At 48.5% G+C, this 17,208-nt stretch overlaps 1 protein-coding gene across 1 annotated transcript; it reads right to left on the bottom strand.

Annotated features, from left to right (window-relative positions):
• Positions 1-4,510: 4,510 nt before the first annotated feature.
• Positions 4,511-13,233, bottom strand: SNX12 (sorting nexin 12). The gene is made up of 4 exons (XM_083595510.1): positions 12,911-13,233; positions 7,739-7,834; positions 7,424-7,548; positions 4,511-6,287 (listed from the first exon to the last, which is right to left on the bottom strand). The coding sequence occupies exons 1-4, from the start codon at positions 13,073-13,075 to the stop codon at positions 6,185-6,187; spliced, it is 489 nt and encodes a 162-aa protein (XP_083451636.1). The 5' UTR covers positions 13,076-13,233; the 3' UTR covers positions 4,511-6,184.
• Positions 13,234-17,208: the final 3,975 nt, after the last annotated feature.

The following is a 17,208-nucleotide window of genomic DNA, read 5'->3' as shown; positions in this document are numbered from 1 at the left end:
TAATAAATATCTTTTTAAAAATAAAAAAAGAAGGTTTCAGCCTCCCACCCTTGACATGGAGAGGTGGCTGCAAGGATGCAATGGCTGCACACTCCCTGGTGAAGTTGCTGTGGTACAGGACGTGGATGTGGAGGAGGGTGGTGGCGTGTCCAGGGCATCACAGTGCCAGGTGCTAAGGTGGCACTGCAGGGCAGGAATCAGGCTGTGGTCTATGGCAAACTAACCCTCTCCATCCTACAAGACTGGGTGATGGTTTGCCTCTGTCATGGTCTCTGCATAGATCTTGGGAGAACTCTTCCACTCCTTCCTATGGAGGCAATTTCTAGGGGCAGTTCCTCTGCAGCAGCCTCGGTTTTGGACCCTACATGCCCTTCCAGATTGGTCCATGCTCCCACCAGTAGGCATCTTCCTGTCTCAGGTAGTAGGCTGCTTTCCCCAGTCAGCTGAGCCATGATGAAAGGGTGAAGATCATCTACCAGAGGCCCACCAATGAGAGGTGATAGTGTGACATTGGATCTCCTGTGAAGGTTCATTTTCTGCACAGGATGGAGGGGATCCCTTTGATGGGTTGTTGTTCCCACTTGCTCCATAGGCAGGAATATGCAAATTAGGCAGATCTTACCGTCCAGTACCTCAGGGACTTCCCTTGCATGCAAAGACAGGCTCTAGTGGATTGAGCAGACAAGACCAATTGTGGGTTTGACGGTTAAGAAGGTGGTAACTGTGTGTGCTGCAGAGGGAAATGAAGGGCAGATGAGGCTCATCAACCTGGGAAGAGAGCCCATCTAGGAGAAAGAAAACTCAGATCCTAAGCCCTCACTGTCTTGTGGCTATACTCATTTGTTAGAAAAGCTTCAGGACCCTACACAAATCCGGAGTGGAGACCCTAAGATGGTTGGGTGGCACCTTATACACCTCCTTCCAGCAACTTCTGCAGCCAAGCCGGTGCCAAATGTATTGCTCTGCTTTCCTTTGAACCACATCCGTGAGGCCAAGAGGGAGGTCTTGTCGCCTGGCAGCCCAGGACCTCCATGCACACTGCTTTACAGTTGAGCCCCAGGGAGGTCACTTCAATGCTGCAAATGCTGCGGTCTGACTTCAATCCTGGAGGCACACTCCCTTGACTCTTGAGACAGGCAGTTGCCAACAGCCAACAACCTCACAATGGGAGGGCAATGCACTCCCAGTTAACAATGCAATCCAGCTCAGAATAAAATATCATCATCATCATCATCATCATCATCATCATCTCCTCAGGGGAAAGCATTGCATCCCATAGGTACAAAGCACCAGAAAAATGAGAAAAATGCAAGAACCTAATGCTCTGAGCCAAAGGTGAAGATATTCTCTGGAAGGTCTGCAGGTGCTATCTTGGCGGTCAAGATAACCCCAAAACTAATTGGTAGTTGTGGTGTGACTAAGCTCATATATGTTTCTTTGGTTTGATGTATGCTAATAAGCTTGCTTTGATGCTGCGCTTATCTGTGGACCTTGGGATGCTGGGCTCTAGGCCTAGAGAGGGGAAAAGCTTTGGGCAGTTGCCACCTATGGCTTCACCAGCCAGGTGTGATGGGAGGTTTAGGGTATATTGATGTATGCTGCTTTGTGATTAAAATATGTATAATTGTGTGGGTACAGACAAGCCATCTCCTTGCTGCATTGTATGTCCTGCATCTGGAAAGGATGGGAATCCTGGCAGGCTGGTTTGCTGTAAATCTGCACCTTCTTTTAATAAAGCACTAGAACTGTTCACTCTGGCATTTGGGGCATCATTTTTTGGCATCCCTGCACCCAACCATTCCCATAAGCCATCCTTTGGGCCAGTAGATCAGGGCACTTCAACCCTTGAGGAAGAGGAATGTTCAGTAAAAAATAAAAGAAGTAAAAATTTGAACTGAAATTAGGAGTATTTCAACACCGAACAAGAATATATGCAATTAAAGAGAATACCCAAAAATAAATTTTAAAAAATCATATGAACCAATTTGCCCACCCCATAGCCAAAACTAGCCTAGGGAGGATGGATCCCCCTCAATCCCCAGCAGAAAAAGGACCTTCACGGGAGGTCCAATGTCACATTTTCCTGTAGGGAAGAGATCAAATGGGATTTGTCAGCTATTCAGATGTGTGGGAATAGCTTCTGACCCTACCCCATTGGTAAGCCACTTGCTATAGTGGAAGAGAATATCTGACCAACCTAGAAGAGCCCAAGGCAACCTGATAACCACTCTTTCCTGGGCCAAAAGGAAGCTATGAGAATGATCTCTGCCCTCCAGTGCCTTACTTTCTGGAATGTGTGCTGAATCACTACCATTAAGGGGAAAGCATACAAGAGACCCTTGCCACAAGTGCTCATGAGGGAGCCTATGCCTTTTGCTGTTGGACACTGGAACTTTAAAAGAAGCTGCTCACCTTGTTTTGCTCAGTTGCACAGGTCCCCATAGGGCTGACCAAAGCGTGCCACTATCTGTTCAAACACCAAGGGCAGAATACTCCATTCCGTCCTGGCAACTCAGCCAATGCACCTTGATACTGGACACACCTAATACGTGTTCTGTAGTGATAGATGTGAGGTGGTTCTCCAACCAGTTGAGCAGACATGTTGCCTCCTGCAGTGGTGTCAGGGATCTGCCCTGATGAAAAATATGAGCTTTTGCACAAACATTGCCTGCGTGTATCAGGACACCCATTCCTTCCAGGTGATGGTAGAAGGCCAAGAGAACTAGTCAGATTGCCCTCAGTTCCAGCAGATTCACACTCTGTATCCTTTCATCCTATGCGCAGAGCCCCAAGGCATGAAGCTCCCCTTGTGGGTTCCCATGCCCTGTAGGCTGGCACCCAGTTATCAGGACCCTGGATGGATCCCACATCTGCCATCTCTGTAGGAGTGCTGAAGAGAGCCACCATTGGAGGGATTACCTGGTAAGGGCAGAATGCCTTGTTCTTCAATGCAACCAATATGTAATCTCTTCCTGGAACAGAAGAATCTGCCACTGCAGGAGTGATGACGAGACCATGGTACAATGTCCATGCATGAGACTATGCTCCCCTTCAGTTGGGTCAGATGTTGAATACCTGGACAAGGTGACCTCAGGACTGCTTGATCCTCTGTTTATTTTTTGCAATCGCTCCTGTGACAGGGAGACTAGGCCTAATCTCATGTCTAGCATGGCCCCCAGATACAGCAGCCTCTAAGAAGGCATCATGTGCGAGTCTTCCATGTTCACAAGGAAGCCATGGTTGGGTAGACATTCTACAACTTCCTTGAGCCCTGCTGAAGAGAAACAGTGGCTGTGTGCCCTCCAAAACCTCAGCTCTCCAGGCTGGCACAGGTCTCAGCTGCCTTTTTGCAAACTTAGCTGACTGCTCCTCCACAGCCTCTGCCAGCTCCTGGGATGCTGCTCTCCAGTACCTTACCAACAGCTTAGCCTGCTTCACAGGGTAGCTGTGAGGATACAACCAGGGGGAACCATGTTCATCTCCTTAAGATCCTTGGACAAATGGCAGAATGCAAAAAAGTAGAGGCCATGCACACAGTATACCTTTAAGGCACATTTTAAACACATTCCCTCCCTCAAATAATTCTGGGTACTGTAATTCACCGCTGCTGGAATTATTAATTCCCAGCAACCCTTAACAAGCTGCAGTGCCCAGAATTCTTTGAGTGTGGAAGTGTACTCTGAATGTATTTTAAAGGTACAGTGTGCATGCAAGCCAAAGTGTGTTGCAATGCCTGCTAAAAGAGCTGAGAGAAAAGTGCTAGGAAGCTATGCAAAGCTTGGAAGAAATGTGGGGGAAATGGCTGCAGTGTCCATGGATCTAGGTTTGGCTGCAGCAGAGACTAGCCCAGCTGGGCAAATGGGTAACTGCCCCACCAACTTCAGACAGTGCCCCGTCCACCACCCAACCTGCCTTTTTACTCGTCGCTAGCCCATGGGGTGCTGCTGTCAGCTCCCTTCATCTTACTTTCAGGTTACATACACACTATATCTTTAAAGCAAATTCTTTCCCCCAAAGAATTATAGGCACTGTAGTTTAGTGTTAAAATTCCTAGCAACTCCTAGCCAAATGCAGTGCCCAGAATACTATGTTGAGATTTCTGCACTGCAAGGGGTTGGACTAGATGACCCTCAAGATCCCTTCCAACTCTACAATTCTATGATTCTAAAAGAATGTCATTTAAAGCCAGTGTGGTGCAGAGGCAACAACCCAGAAGACCACAGCTTAATGTTGCCCTTGTGGAACTCAGCATGGAGGACGGGGGACAAACTAGTATCAGTTGCCTTTGCCTGTTGCTCCTGCTGGTCTCTCTGCCTTGTGCTGACTGTGAGTCCCAAGAGGCACCAGAGACTACTGCCTGAGAAGACCCAAGTGCAAATAAACAATAAATCCTCAGACTCAATCATCACACAAATGACACGTTTGACATGTGAGAGAATAATGACTCCTTTCCAAAGCTTTACCCAAAAATACTTAGAAAAGCCGGTGACTGATAGAGGACACAGACATATTGGCTTCACAGTGGTTTAATATGAACAAGTCTTGGACATTACATAAAACAGTAAACTGAAGACATAGTTTGCTGAATTACAAGCCCCACATCAGTATGGATATGTATGTGTGTGTGTCTGTAAATATAGACACACACACAAAAACACACACATACAGCAGCAAGAGCCTCTGATCTCCAGACTTGTGCACCAAATGAAGGAAGGAATTTGAAGAACTCATAGCTAATGCAGATCCACAAGGCAGCAGCAGGCCGCTTCCAACAGGAATGTTAGCACCTCTCCAGCAGCAGATGAGAGTGGTCTGTGCAGAGACAGTTTCTGCATAGCCATTGCTTTGGGAGCCCAGAGAAGAGAGTTTTCTGCTATCCAGTTACCCCATAGGTGGGTGGTGTATATCCACAACCTCTTGCCTGAAACATGCAGAATTGTATATACCAGTTCTTTCTCCCCTCCAAGACACACTTGTACTGCTCACTCCAAATAGTGCAAACTTCAGAACAGGGAACTTTGTGATTACAGTCACTTTATTACTTAGGTTGATACGACTCTCTTCCTGCCCCCACCTCTTGCAGGTCAGAGTTTTGGAGGGATCACAAAGTTTCTTGTTCAGGTCAAACAAAGAGGCTGTGCAGATACCATGGTCATCTGCAAGACCTCCCAACAGATTAAATATTAAACGAACAGTAGGGAACTTTGCACCATAACCCCAAATGGACACAGACAAGAGGCCAGATGAAGTTATCCACTGAACACAGAAGCGGCATGCGAAACATCCCTTAGTTTAGGTTCCACTTGCTCCATCTTTTAACTTGCCAAGGTGCAATCCTCAGAGAAAACACTGCTCCACAGGTTTCACCATCAAAAGCCAGCCACCAAACCTTTCCTGCCCAGTCCTCAACATGAACCCTGCTTCTGAGACGCCACTGTTTGCTTTGCCCATGCATTTACAAGAAGCCATTCTGCTACCAGAAGTTGTGGCTCCCAAAGGGTGCCTTGTTCTTTGGGTTGCAAGTCTGCCTCTAACTCTACAAAGCCCAAAGGTTATTGGGGTAGGATTAGCAGCTAAAACCTCAAGGCATACTGAAGGGGTCACTTGAAGTCCCTCAGAAGGCCTTACTGCTCAATAAAGGGAGCTTCCAAACTGCTTTTGGTCTACAGTCCCCTCCTAGCAAGTTAAGGGAAAAACATTTTTTGCTTCCCACTTTTAATCATTCTGGGGTGATGGGCACAGATGCTAACAAAAAAACCCTGAAACATCTCTGCAGTAGCCAAGAAAAGGAGCCTCAGTACCATGACTTCCCTAGGAAAGCTGTGGCAAGAAGCACACTTACACATGCTGGATAATCCTCCATATTCTTACACAAAGGAAGAAAAGCAGCTCTGATGTACGCTGCAATACCTTACACTAGTCTCCAGTTCATTTTCAGCAAGCTTTACCTATCCACCAATAGGCACAAGCTCTTCCCAAGTTCTCACCTTTTTATGCAGAGACCAAAGACCAACAGAACCCAACGCTGCTGCCTAACAAGGGGTGGGATGGGGTGGGATGGCGTGGTGGGCACACTAGACAAGTGAGGAGGTTTAAAGAGAAAAAAGCTGGTTCGGAAGAGGGGCAGTGTAAAAATAAATGTCATTTTTGCACGGGGAGAGAAAATGGAGAATGCCAGACTCCTCTACTGACGGACTTTCCCTGGGATGTAATTTCTATCGATAGTCTCCTCCTGCAGGAACATGTGTAAGCAGCGCTCGTTCTGTGCCAGCGGGTGTCCAGCAATTCTGCCAAGAACAAGAAGAAGTGTTAGATTAGCAATCAGCTACCCAATTCTGTACAAGGCAAGGCAAGATCATGTTGTGCAACAGCAGCACACACAAGCACCCAGGACACTTGCAGCATTGTCCATCTATTTTGGCTGGCCTCTGTTATTTTCATTTGCCACCAATCCCATCTCTCCAGTCTTTGGAGGCACTCAGCACCCCCAGCATGCATCCTCCCCAGGAAACAGGCCCAGGAGGGCTTTTCATCTATGAATTTGTGCAGGGATGTAGAAGGTTGTGCTTCTAAAGTTCAGCATCCAGAGACAACTGCCAGATTCTGTGTATGAAGTGTAGTTTCCTTGACAACTGGATTGTAGACCCTTCAGTTTTGTCTGCGCTACAAACATTTCGGTTTTGTATCAGAATAGCCATCATGTCTCTCTTTCCCCACAAGCAGATTTTCAGAACTGTAGTCTGATAAGTTTGTGTGATAGGGCTCATCTTAGTAGTTTACCAGGCAGAAATGGCCCAGCTGCTGAATCACGACTGTATGTGGTTTAGGAAGTGGGCATGGCTCCCTACTTCCTCCCTGAAAGAAGCAGCTGGAGAGTGGTGGAGCCTTATTACAAGGGGTTGGGATAAAGTCAGATAATGGGAAGATATAAGTTGATAGTCTCTGGCTAGTAACTGTTTCTGTCATGACTATAAATTTAAAAAATAATAATTTAACAATAAACCAGCTTTCTCATTTTAGCATTTCTAGCAGATTTGAGGCAGCATAACTGCAGGCTCTTCACCACTTAAGGCAGCTTTTGCCAACCCAGTGCCCTCCAGATGTTCTGGAGCCCTGGCCATCACAGCCACACTCCCAGCAGGCCCAGCATCCTACAGCCCTGCTGGCTGGGACAGATGGTAATTGTAGTATAAAACATCTGAAGAGCATTAGGTTGCTGCAGAGTATCATAAAAGCACTCTTTAGAGAACTACAGTTCTTAGGATTCCACATGAAGAGAAGACCAATGGTAAGCTTAAGATGATGCCTAGAGTTACTGGCAACCACGATATGCAATCTAGTCACTACACTGTGCAATGACACGTCCTCCTCTCCCAGAGTCTTTCACTTCCCCAAGTATTGAAGACCCAGGTGTCACTCTTACTTGTTTATGAACTGTTCTAAGCCCTGTCTTCTTTCTTCTATGAAGGACTCCTCAAAGATGCCCTCATCTCCTCGGAAAGGAAGCTGGCGCTTCAAGGCTTTGCCAGGCAGTGGAGGCACTACAATCTAGAAACATTGAGAGCATGACTTAAGAGGGGAGCAGAACCACTCTCCTTCTGCTGCTTGATCTGTTAGGGTCACCACTAGATCCAACAGGGAAGAGTAGGAGAGCTCTCTGCCACAGGAATGAAGAAGAAAGTTATCTATTGATCTATTTATGATGCATACAGAGTGGATGTTCATTTCCTGTACCCACCTTACTGTCACGCTCTAGCTCATTTTTCAGCCATTCAAAGTCACTATACCGTCGCCTCACACAGGACTCTTTCAGTTTGAAGATCGGCAGATTTGTCTGAAAGGAGGCAAGAGAAAGTTCTAATTGACAACTGCTTTATTATTATTGATTTATGAATCATTCCCCATTAGGCATACCAAAGCAATTTGCAATATAACAAAAACTTATGCAAAACACAAAACAATGTGCAATTGTTTTAACTAACAGTTTAATGTAACAACTGCAGATACATAAAATCAATTCAAATCAAATACAGTGGTACCTCGGGTTAAGTACTTAATTCGTTCTGGAGGTCTGTACTTAACCTGAAACTGTTCTTAACCTGAAGCACCACTTTAGCTAATGTGGCCTCCTCCTGCTGCTGCCGCGCCGCCGGAACACGATTTCTGTTCTTATCCTGAAGCAAAGTTCTTAACCTGAAGCACTATTTCTGGGTTAGCGGAGTGTGTAACCTGAAGCGTATGTAACCAGAGGTACCACTGTACAGGTATCAACTGAGATAGACATTATAATAATAATTTATAATAATTTATTTCTACCCAGCCCATCTGGCTGGGTTTCCCCAGCCACTCTGGGCAGCTCCCAATCGAATATTAAAAACACAATACAGCATTAACAGGTATCTTTTAAAAGTAGGATACTTGCTTATTTCCTTGATGGGAGGGCGTTCCACAGGGCAGGCGTCACTACTGAGAAGGCCCTCTGCCTGGTTCCCTGTAACCTTACTTCTCTAGTGAGGGAACCAGAAGAAGGCCCTCAGCGCTGCATCTCAGTGTCCGGGCTGAATGATCAGGGTGGAGACGCTCCTTCAGGTATACAGGACCGAGGCCGTTTAGCACCAACACTTTGAATTATGCTCGGAAACGTACCGGGAACCAATGCAGGTCTCTCAGTACTGGTGTTATATGGTCCCGGCGGCCACTCCCAGTCATCAGTCTACCTCCCACATTCTAGATTAATTGCAGTTTCCGAGTCACCTTCAAAGGTAGCCCCACATAGAGCGCATTGCAGCAGTCCAAGTGGGAGATAACTAGAGCATGCACCACTCTGGCAAGATCGGCAGGTAGGGTCTCAGCCTGCATACCAGGTGGAGCTGGTAGACAACAGCCCTGGACACAGAATTAACCTGCGCCTCCATGGGCAGCTGTGAGTCCAGAATGACTCCCAGGCTGCGCACCTGGTCCTTCAGGGGCACAGTTACCCCATTCAGGAACAGGGAGTCCCCCACACCTGCCTGCCCCCTATCCCCCCAAAACAGTACTTCTGTCTTGACAGGATTCAACCTCAATCTGTTAGCTGCCATCCATGCTCCAACTGCCTCCAGACACTCACACAGGACCTTCACCGTCTTCACTGGTTCTGATTTAAAAGAGAGGTAGAGCTGGGTATCATCTGCATACTGATGAACACCCAGGCCAAACCCCCTGATAATCCTTCCCAGCGGCTTCATATAGATATTAAAAATAATGGAGGAGAGGACGGAACCCTGAGGCACAAGTGAGAGCCCAGGGGTCTGAACACTCATCCCCCAACACCACTTTCTGGATACGGCCCAGGAGAAAGGAGCAGAACCACTGTATAACAGTGCCCCCGGCTCCCCGCCCCTCCTGACGGTCCAGAAGGATGTTATGGTCGATTGTATCAAAGGCCGCTGAGAGATCCAGCAGAACTAGGAAACAGCTCTCACTTTTGTTCCTAGCCCGCCAGAGATAATTGATCAGCACGACCAAGACAGTTTCAGTCCCATGGTGAGGTTTGAATCCTGATTGGAAGGGATCCAAATGGTCTTCATCCTCCAGGCATGCTTGGAGTTGTTCAGCAACCACCCGCTCAACCACCTTGCCCAAGAATGGAAGATTTGAGACTGGGCTATAGTTGACCATGTTGGCTGGGTCTAAAGGTGTTTTTTAAAGAAGCAGTTTAATGACCGCCTCTTTCAGGGGGCCAGGGAAGGCTCCCTTGCAGAGGGAAGCATTCACCACCCTGCAGAGCCCATCGCCCAGCCCTTCCTGGCTCGCTTTTATTAGCCAGGATGGGCAAAGATCAAGGAGACAGGTGGTTGGTTTCACTCGTCCAAGCAGCCTGTCCACATCCTCGGAGGTAACAGATTGGAATTGATCCCATATAACATGACTAGACAGGACTCCAGCACTCTTCCACCCTGGCCCTGCTCCCACGGTGAAGTCTACCTCCTTCCGAATCTGAGTGACTTTATCTGCAAAAACTTTGCAAAAGTATTGCAGGAGATCTTGGGGTCCCTACCAGGCCCCGGTGATGAAGGTGGTTCCGATAGATTGCTAAGCACCTGAAATAGTCTCCTGTTGCTGTTTTCTGCAGATGCAATAGAGGCGGTGAAGAAGGTCCTCTTCGCCGTCGCCATCGCCACTTGGTAGGCTCAACGTTGAGCTCTAACCCCAAGTTACTTAGAAGGCTTGCTGCAAGAGGAATACTTCCAGCAGGTGAAAAGCAACAGAGAAAACACCAGTCCAACATGCAACTAGAGGGAGTTTTAAAAGGGTAGGTATTACCACAGCTTAGATCCAATTCCAACATTGTGTGGAATAGACCTCCTGATAGAACTGTATCTGCAGGATGCTCTCTCACATGGGACAGTGATTGGTTGGGTATGTATGTTGGGATGATACAATCTTTTAGTAATCTTGATCCCAAACTGTAGAACTTTCTATACCATAGCTAGCATCACGAACCTAGCCCAACTGGCAGTCTAACTGCAATTATTTCAGCAACAGCATAATAAAATGGCAATATTTCGGCCCACTGAGCGTCAAGCCACTGCATTCTGCACAAGCTACAGCTTTCAGTTCAGCCTAAAGGGCAGCGCCACGTAGAGCACATTGCAGTAATATACTCTTCAGTAGCAGTTCAAAAGCACAAAGTGCAAGTAGATAAATAGGTACCGTTCCGGCGGGAAGGTAAATGGCATTTCCGTGCACTGCTCTGGTTTGCCAGAAGCGGCTTAGTCATGCTGGCCGCATAACCCGGAAGCTGTACACCGGCTCCCTCGGCCAATAAAGCGAGATGAGCGCCGCAACCCCAGAGTCGTCCGTGACTGGACCTAATGGTCAGGGGTCCCTTTACCTTTACTCTTCAGAAGCAACTGCTTCAGCTAGATAGCAGGCACAATTATAGTGCAGTGGCACAATTGCTTTAATGGCAAGGCCCAGGACAACCACTTCTAGATACTCACCCCTTCTAGCTATTCTACAATACAGCAAAATCCTGCCCCTTGCACTCAAAAATCCTTTCCACTAGTCAAGAGGGTGTTTCAAGAGCTCCTTTCTAGGGAAGGAACTTAAAATGCAACTAATTGCTTGAGAAGGACATGTAGGTCACAAATGCCCATTCTGCAGAATTGTCATCTGTTCCATACCAGTAACTAAAATTACTTTTGGTATGCTGAGTTGACTGGTCCCCCCTATTCCAATCCAACTAGTATTTTAGATTGTAAGATCCTAAGGGCAGCAACAAATGCTTTGCTAATCTCACTGTAAAGGGATGAAGAACCTGTGGCCCTCCCAGGTGTTTACTGGACCCCATTATCCCTGACCATGGCCATGCTGGCTGGGATTGATAGAAGTTGGAGTGCAGCAACATATGGGGGTCCATAGGTTCCACACCATGATGTAGGCTACTGTATTGTTGTTGGCCTCTGTCTGTCTCGAGAGACAATAGAAGAGTGCATCATCGGGGTAAATCACGGGGAGAGTTACAGCGCCTGCTGTGGCTGCAGAGAATGATAAGGGAGAGACATGTTTTGTTGCAGCTGGGGCAGATGAGGGCATGTGGTTTCACTCTTACAGATGCACCCTTGTGTTTCTTTTCTCTGCATATGTAATGTTATAGTTGCAATCCATTACATCAGTGGTTCCCAACTGGTGGTCTGTGTGATCCACCCAGGGGTTACGTAGCACCATTCACATATTAAAAACTACCATAGAGGTATCAAAATTTACAAAGGCAGAAGGTCAATGGCTTGCCTTTTGAGCCCCTGCTTTACATGATTACCAGGGAGCAAGTTTCCCTGAACTCAGTGTGGCTTCTCAACACATATCTAGGAATGCACATAAAATAAAGGCATAGGGAGGCGAAAGGAGGGGAAAACACTAACCCCCCACACTCCTCAGTCTCTGCTTAAGTTGATTCTTCTCCAAGGCTGCCCCACACAGCCACAATCGGGATCCATGGTGACATCAGGCAGGTGTGCACCAAGGATGCACCAGATACTACCCCAAATCAAAAAAGAAACCAAGCCCGTGCTAAAGGCTTAGCTGAGAGATCAGCAACCTTATCGAAGGATGGGCCAGTCAGAGGATGGGCCAGAGCATGTGTGCATGCGCGCTCTTCCGGGTCAGAGGAGCGCCTGTGCGCACACGCTATTTTTCCAACGCTCCTCTGATCCAGAAGTGCGCTGGAAATAGTGTGTGTGCACGTGCACAGGCACTTCTTCATCCTGCACGCATGTGCACACACTATTTTCGGCACACATCTGGGTCGGAGGAGCGCCTGTGCACATGTGCACAGGTGCCATCAACCCGGAAGTCGATCCCCACGGTGCGCCGGTAAGAGTGGGGGGTGCCAGGGGTCGCCATGTGCCAGTTAAACAAGACTTGTGGGCTGCTACCGGCCCATGGGCCTTAGGTTGCCGACCCCTGGCTTAGCAGATTCACGCCGACTTACAAGCCCATTCACTACTTGCAACATTCTGTGAGGCGGGATCAGCTTGAGCAAGCAGATCTATCCTCAAGCCCATGTGTGCTTTGTAGCAGAGTGGGCAGCCTCTCCCAACCCAGGGCCACCTCTTTATCCACAGAACGATCTAACCACTATGCCACACCACCCCTTTATACTGCACCTACCCCATGGCCTCCATGTAACTATAACATTCCTGCCTATCCTGCTTACAGGAACAGGGTAATTAGAAATAAATATAAATGATTTTTTAAAATGAATTAAAATGAGGGTCGGAAACCCCCCCTCAAATAAGGCAGGTATTGGGCGTGGCACGAGGGCGCCCTATTCCGTTCCCTCCCATTGACACCCCGCCCACTAGAAGACCCCCCGCGGCCCCGCCCCCTCCTCCCTCACCCCGCCCTCGCCCCCTCCCTTACGCACCCTCATGCGGAGCTCGTAGCTGGTGTATCTGGCCCGCCCGACGCCCACGGTCTGCGGGTTGAAGATGTCGATCTCCAGGAAGTTGCTGGGCGGCCCGTAGGCGTCCGTCAGGTCCTGCGGCTTCGAGTTGAGGCGCCGCGTGTCGGCCACGGCCGCCTCGGACATAGCGGAGAGGGAAGGAGGGGAGATTCTGGTGGTCAGAGCCGCCTCAGCGGAACGCGCCCTGCCGCCGCTGCCGCCAGCTTCTCCTCACAGCCGCGGCGCCGCAATACCATGGCGCCGCCCCGGAACCTGCGTGGGGAGGCGCCGCGCCGTGCCCGCCCTGCATAACTCCGGTGGGGATTCATGTTCCGGGGCCCGCCTCCTCCCTCTGACAAGCCGCGCCGGCCCCGCAACGCGCATAAGCAATAACGGGCACATTGGTTAAGCGGCGGAGTTTATGAGTTATCTACGGCGCGTGGCTGCGCGCCACCGAGCCCTGGAACCTGTATGGCGCAGAAGTGGTCAGTTTATGGTGCGGGGCCGCCGCTAGGTGTCCTACTCCGAGCTCTGCGCCGTGAAGTGCCTTGCATAACTGGCGGAATCATCCATGGCGCGGGGAGGCTCCTGGGCGCTGCATCCCTGCGCATGCGGCGCTGGCGCTGCTGGTGGAACCGGTGGGGAGCGTTTTGTTGTTAGCCCCCGGTTCGATCACTACTATTATTATTATTATGCATTTTAACTTGCATTAACGCCCCCAAACCCGCTAAGGATGAACTCAAAGTGCCTCGCAATCCGAAATCCATAACACAAACAAACGTTACAAAACGCTGCGCGGCTGCAAATGTATCAGCAGCACATATATGAATAAAACAAAACAGGTTTCAGTGGCAGCAGGTCTTTCTTATGTTTTTATCACCGCTCTTCATTTGATTTACAGTATTTATTGCAGATGGTGACAGAAGTCACAAAATTAAAAGACACCTGCTTCTTGGGAGAAAAGCGATGACAAACCTAGACAGCATCTTAAAAAGCAGAGACATCACCTTGCCGACAAAGGTCCGTATAGTTAAAGCTATGCTTTTCCCAGTAGTGATGTATGGAAGTGAGAGCTGGACCATAAAGAAGGCTGATCGCGGAAGAATTGATGCTTTTGAATTCTGGTGCTGGAGGAGACTCTTGAGAGTCCCATGGACTGCAAGAAGATCAAACGTATCCATTCTGAAGGAAATCAGCCCTGAGTGCTCACTGGAAGGACAGATCATGAAGCTGAGGCTCCAATACTTTGGCCACCTCATGAGAAGAGAAGACTCCCTGGAAAAGACCCTGATGTTGGGAAAGATGGAGGGCACAAGGAGAAGGGGACGACAGAGGACGAGATGGTTGGATAGTGTTCTTGAAGCTACCAGCATGAGTTTGACCAAACTGCGGGAGGCAGTGGAAGACAGGAGTGCCTGGCATGCTCTGGTTCATGGGGTCAGACACAACTAAACGACTAAACAACAACAAAAAATTATTTGTGATACATCGTTATCCAAATATTTTTCAATAAAAACAACATATCACAGTGCAAGAAGCATTCAGTAGCTGTAGCTTGGTAGAGCATGTGCTTTGTGCAGAAGGTCCCAGGTTCAGTCCTCCACATCTTCAGGGAAGGTAGCTTATGTCCCCTAACTGTAACACTGGAAAGTTTGCACTAGTCAGTATATAGACAATGTTGAGCCAGATGGGCCTGTGGGCTGACTCTGTATGCGGCAGTTTCTTATGTTATTAACTCAGTGGTGAAGTGCTTGTTTCACATGCAGAAGGCCCCAGAGTCAACGCCCAAAATCTCCAAGTAGGGTTGGGAATGTCCCCAGCCAGATACCCTGGAGAGATGTGTAGACAGTACCCAGTAAACAAGGTTGGGCTATTTTCATAAGGGATGCATAATGGGCTTTTCCTGTATTTGTATGAGAATATCATTTGTATTAGAAGGTCATGATCCCACACACCATCCAAAAATTGTAAGATTGCAGGATCCCCAAAGGGGTGCTCTGCGGTGACCTGGCTTCAGGCACCAGGCCCATTGGTAGACCAATTCTGTGTTACAAAGATGTCTGCAAACAAGACATGAAGGCTGGCAACATCAACTCTGCTATGTGGGAATCACTTGCAGATGACCACAGTGCTTGGAGACAGGCTATGTAACCATAGCAGTGACGAAAGAATGAATGACCTCTGGGAGAAGCGCAGAGAGGAGAAACACCATGATGCATCTGCAGTAACACAATTGGATCCCTTCATCTGCCCCAGCTGCAACAAAGCATGTCTCTCCCATGCCAGTCTCTAAAACCACAGCAGGCGCTGCAACCTTCCAACAATTTGACTTCAGCCCCAAAAGCACACTCCTCCATTGTCTCCCGAGGCAGATGGATGCTCACAATTAGAATGAAATAATTACACTGGCTAGTGTGCACACTAGATTTCAAACTTTCTATAGTTTTGGCTTTCTGTGGTGTTCTATATAATTTGCAAGTGACACATAACAACTGGGGGGGGGGGAGGTGAAAGAGCTTTAATGGTAAAAGTATGAAATTTGCAGCCAGAAGATGTGGCTCCACAGATGATAACTTGCCAGTGGAAAGGCCTTCTCCTTTGTCACCATCTTCTGAGCCTCCCTCGAAGGAGGGACCTGGAGAAGGGCTTAGATGAAGATCTAAGTGGCCAGAGACTTTCATTTTGGGAGAGACATTCCAGGAGATATTGGGGTCCTGAGCCACAAAGATCTGTGCTAACACAAAATGGACACAGCTTAGCTATCGAAGGGGTGTTGTGCAGTATACTTCTGATTACCAGTTGCTGGGAATCACAAACAGGGAGAATGCTCTTGTGCTCAAGTCCCATTTGAGTAATTTCTGGGGCAGCTCCCCACATGAACCCACCTGGACCCTACTTTCATCATCAGAGGCCTTTCTCCTTGTACCCCCCGAGGGAAAGGTGGCGTGTGCCAACACAAGAAAGGTATTTTCAGCAGGTGAATCAGCAGTCTTTAGGACATTCTGAATCCTAGAACACTCTAGGAATTGTATCACAGTGAGGGGGAAAGGGGCCTCCTAACAACTTTAATCACTCTTAAGGAAACTACCCTCCCCATGATCTTTTGGGGGAAGGCATGACTGTTTAAAGTCCAGGCACTGAGGTCCAGCTCCGAGAGCCTTCTGGCAGGTCCCTCACTGGGAGAAGTGAAGTTACAGGGAACCAGCAGAGGGCATTCTTGGTAGTGGTGCCTGCCTTGCAGAATGCCCTCCCATTAGTTGTCAAGGAGATAACCATGTCTTCTTGAAGACATATGAAAGCAGCCCTGCATACAGAAGTTTTTGATGTTTTATTGTGTTTTTATATTTTGCTGGAAGCCACCCACAGTGGCTCAGGGAACCTAGGCAGATGGGTGGGATATAAATAATAACATTATTATTAAACTGGTATGATGCTGGTTTAAAATGTACACTTCAGGTGCCCCTTCCCCTCTTCAGCAAGTTTCATGGCTGAAGAGCTGACCTTTGCTCACCTTGCACCGCAGGCAGCATCTGTCCTGAGTTCCTCCAACCGAGGAATCTCATCCTCTCCAGAGACAAGCTGAATCTTGCAGCATTTTCTCAACTTGAGCGAAGCTTGCCTCGCCGCCCCCCACAGAAGCAGTTTTATTCACATGTGAAAAACTGCAAATGTATTTTTCAATTTCTAAATGTCTATCTCATATGGAGAGAGAAAAACCACACGCAGAGACTTTGTGTAGAATAGTAATAAGCACACACACACACAAGCGAGAGAATTTGTGTAGGTTTAATCGATTAATAAATCAGTTGGCTAGCCGTCGTCTAATCAATCATTGAAGACGCCTTTAATCTGGCTGCATCATCCACGCGCGGGAGGGGGGCGATTAGACAGAACAGCCCCGGCAGAGCTTCGCCGTGGCGGGCAAAGGGGGGAGTAGCAGCCCCTGGACACACCAGCCAAAGGAGTGGGAGCGCAGCGCCGCCTAGCACGGCGCACTTGTTTTGGATGAAGCTGATTGGTTGGTTGCTTATGTAACGCCGGCACGGTGGGGCGGGGGGGAGGAGGAGGAGAGAGACAGAGGGTAAGCGAGAAGTTGGAACTCTGGGATTTGTAGTCCCTCCTTCCTCGAAAGAAAGTCTCGCGCTTGGCCTGACGGGAAACTGCGTCCAGCTTCGAGACGCTTCCCCCCGCCCGCTGTCGCCTCGCTTGGGGGACTACGGCTCCCAAGGTGCACCGGGCGCGCACGCGCGGGCTCATTTCCAACTCCCCCGCCCCTTTCC

This window comes from Podarcis filfolensis (assembly GCF_964270895.1).
Source record: "Podarcis filfolensis genome assembly, chromosome: Z".
Taxonomy (NCBI): Eukaryota; Metazoa; Chordata; class Lepidosauria; order Squamata; family Lacertidae; genus Podarcis; species Podarcis filfolensis.
The sequence above is the reverse complement of the archived record's forward strand: the minus strand, read 5'-3'. Positions and strand labels throughout refer to the sequence as shown.

Coding starts and splice junctions, on each gene's coding strand:
- SNX12 (XM_083595510.1), bottom strand. CDS start 13,075: ATGTCCGAGGCGGCCGTGGCCGACACGCGGCGCCTCAACTCGAAGCCG. Junction 7,835..12,910: donor GCTACGAGCTCCGCATGAGG/GTGCGTAAGGGA, acceptor GCCTCCTTTCAG/ACAAATCTGCCGATCTTCAA. Junction 6,288..7,423: donor TTAGAACAGTTCATAAACAA/GTAAGAGTGACA, acceptor TGTTCTTGGCAG/AATTGCTGGACACCCGCTGG.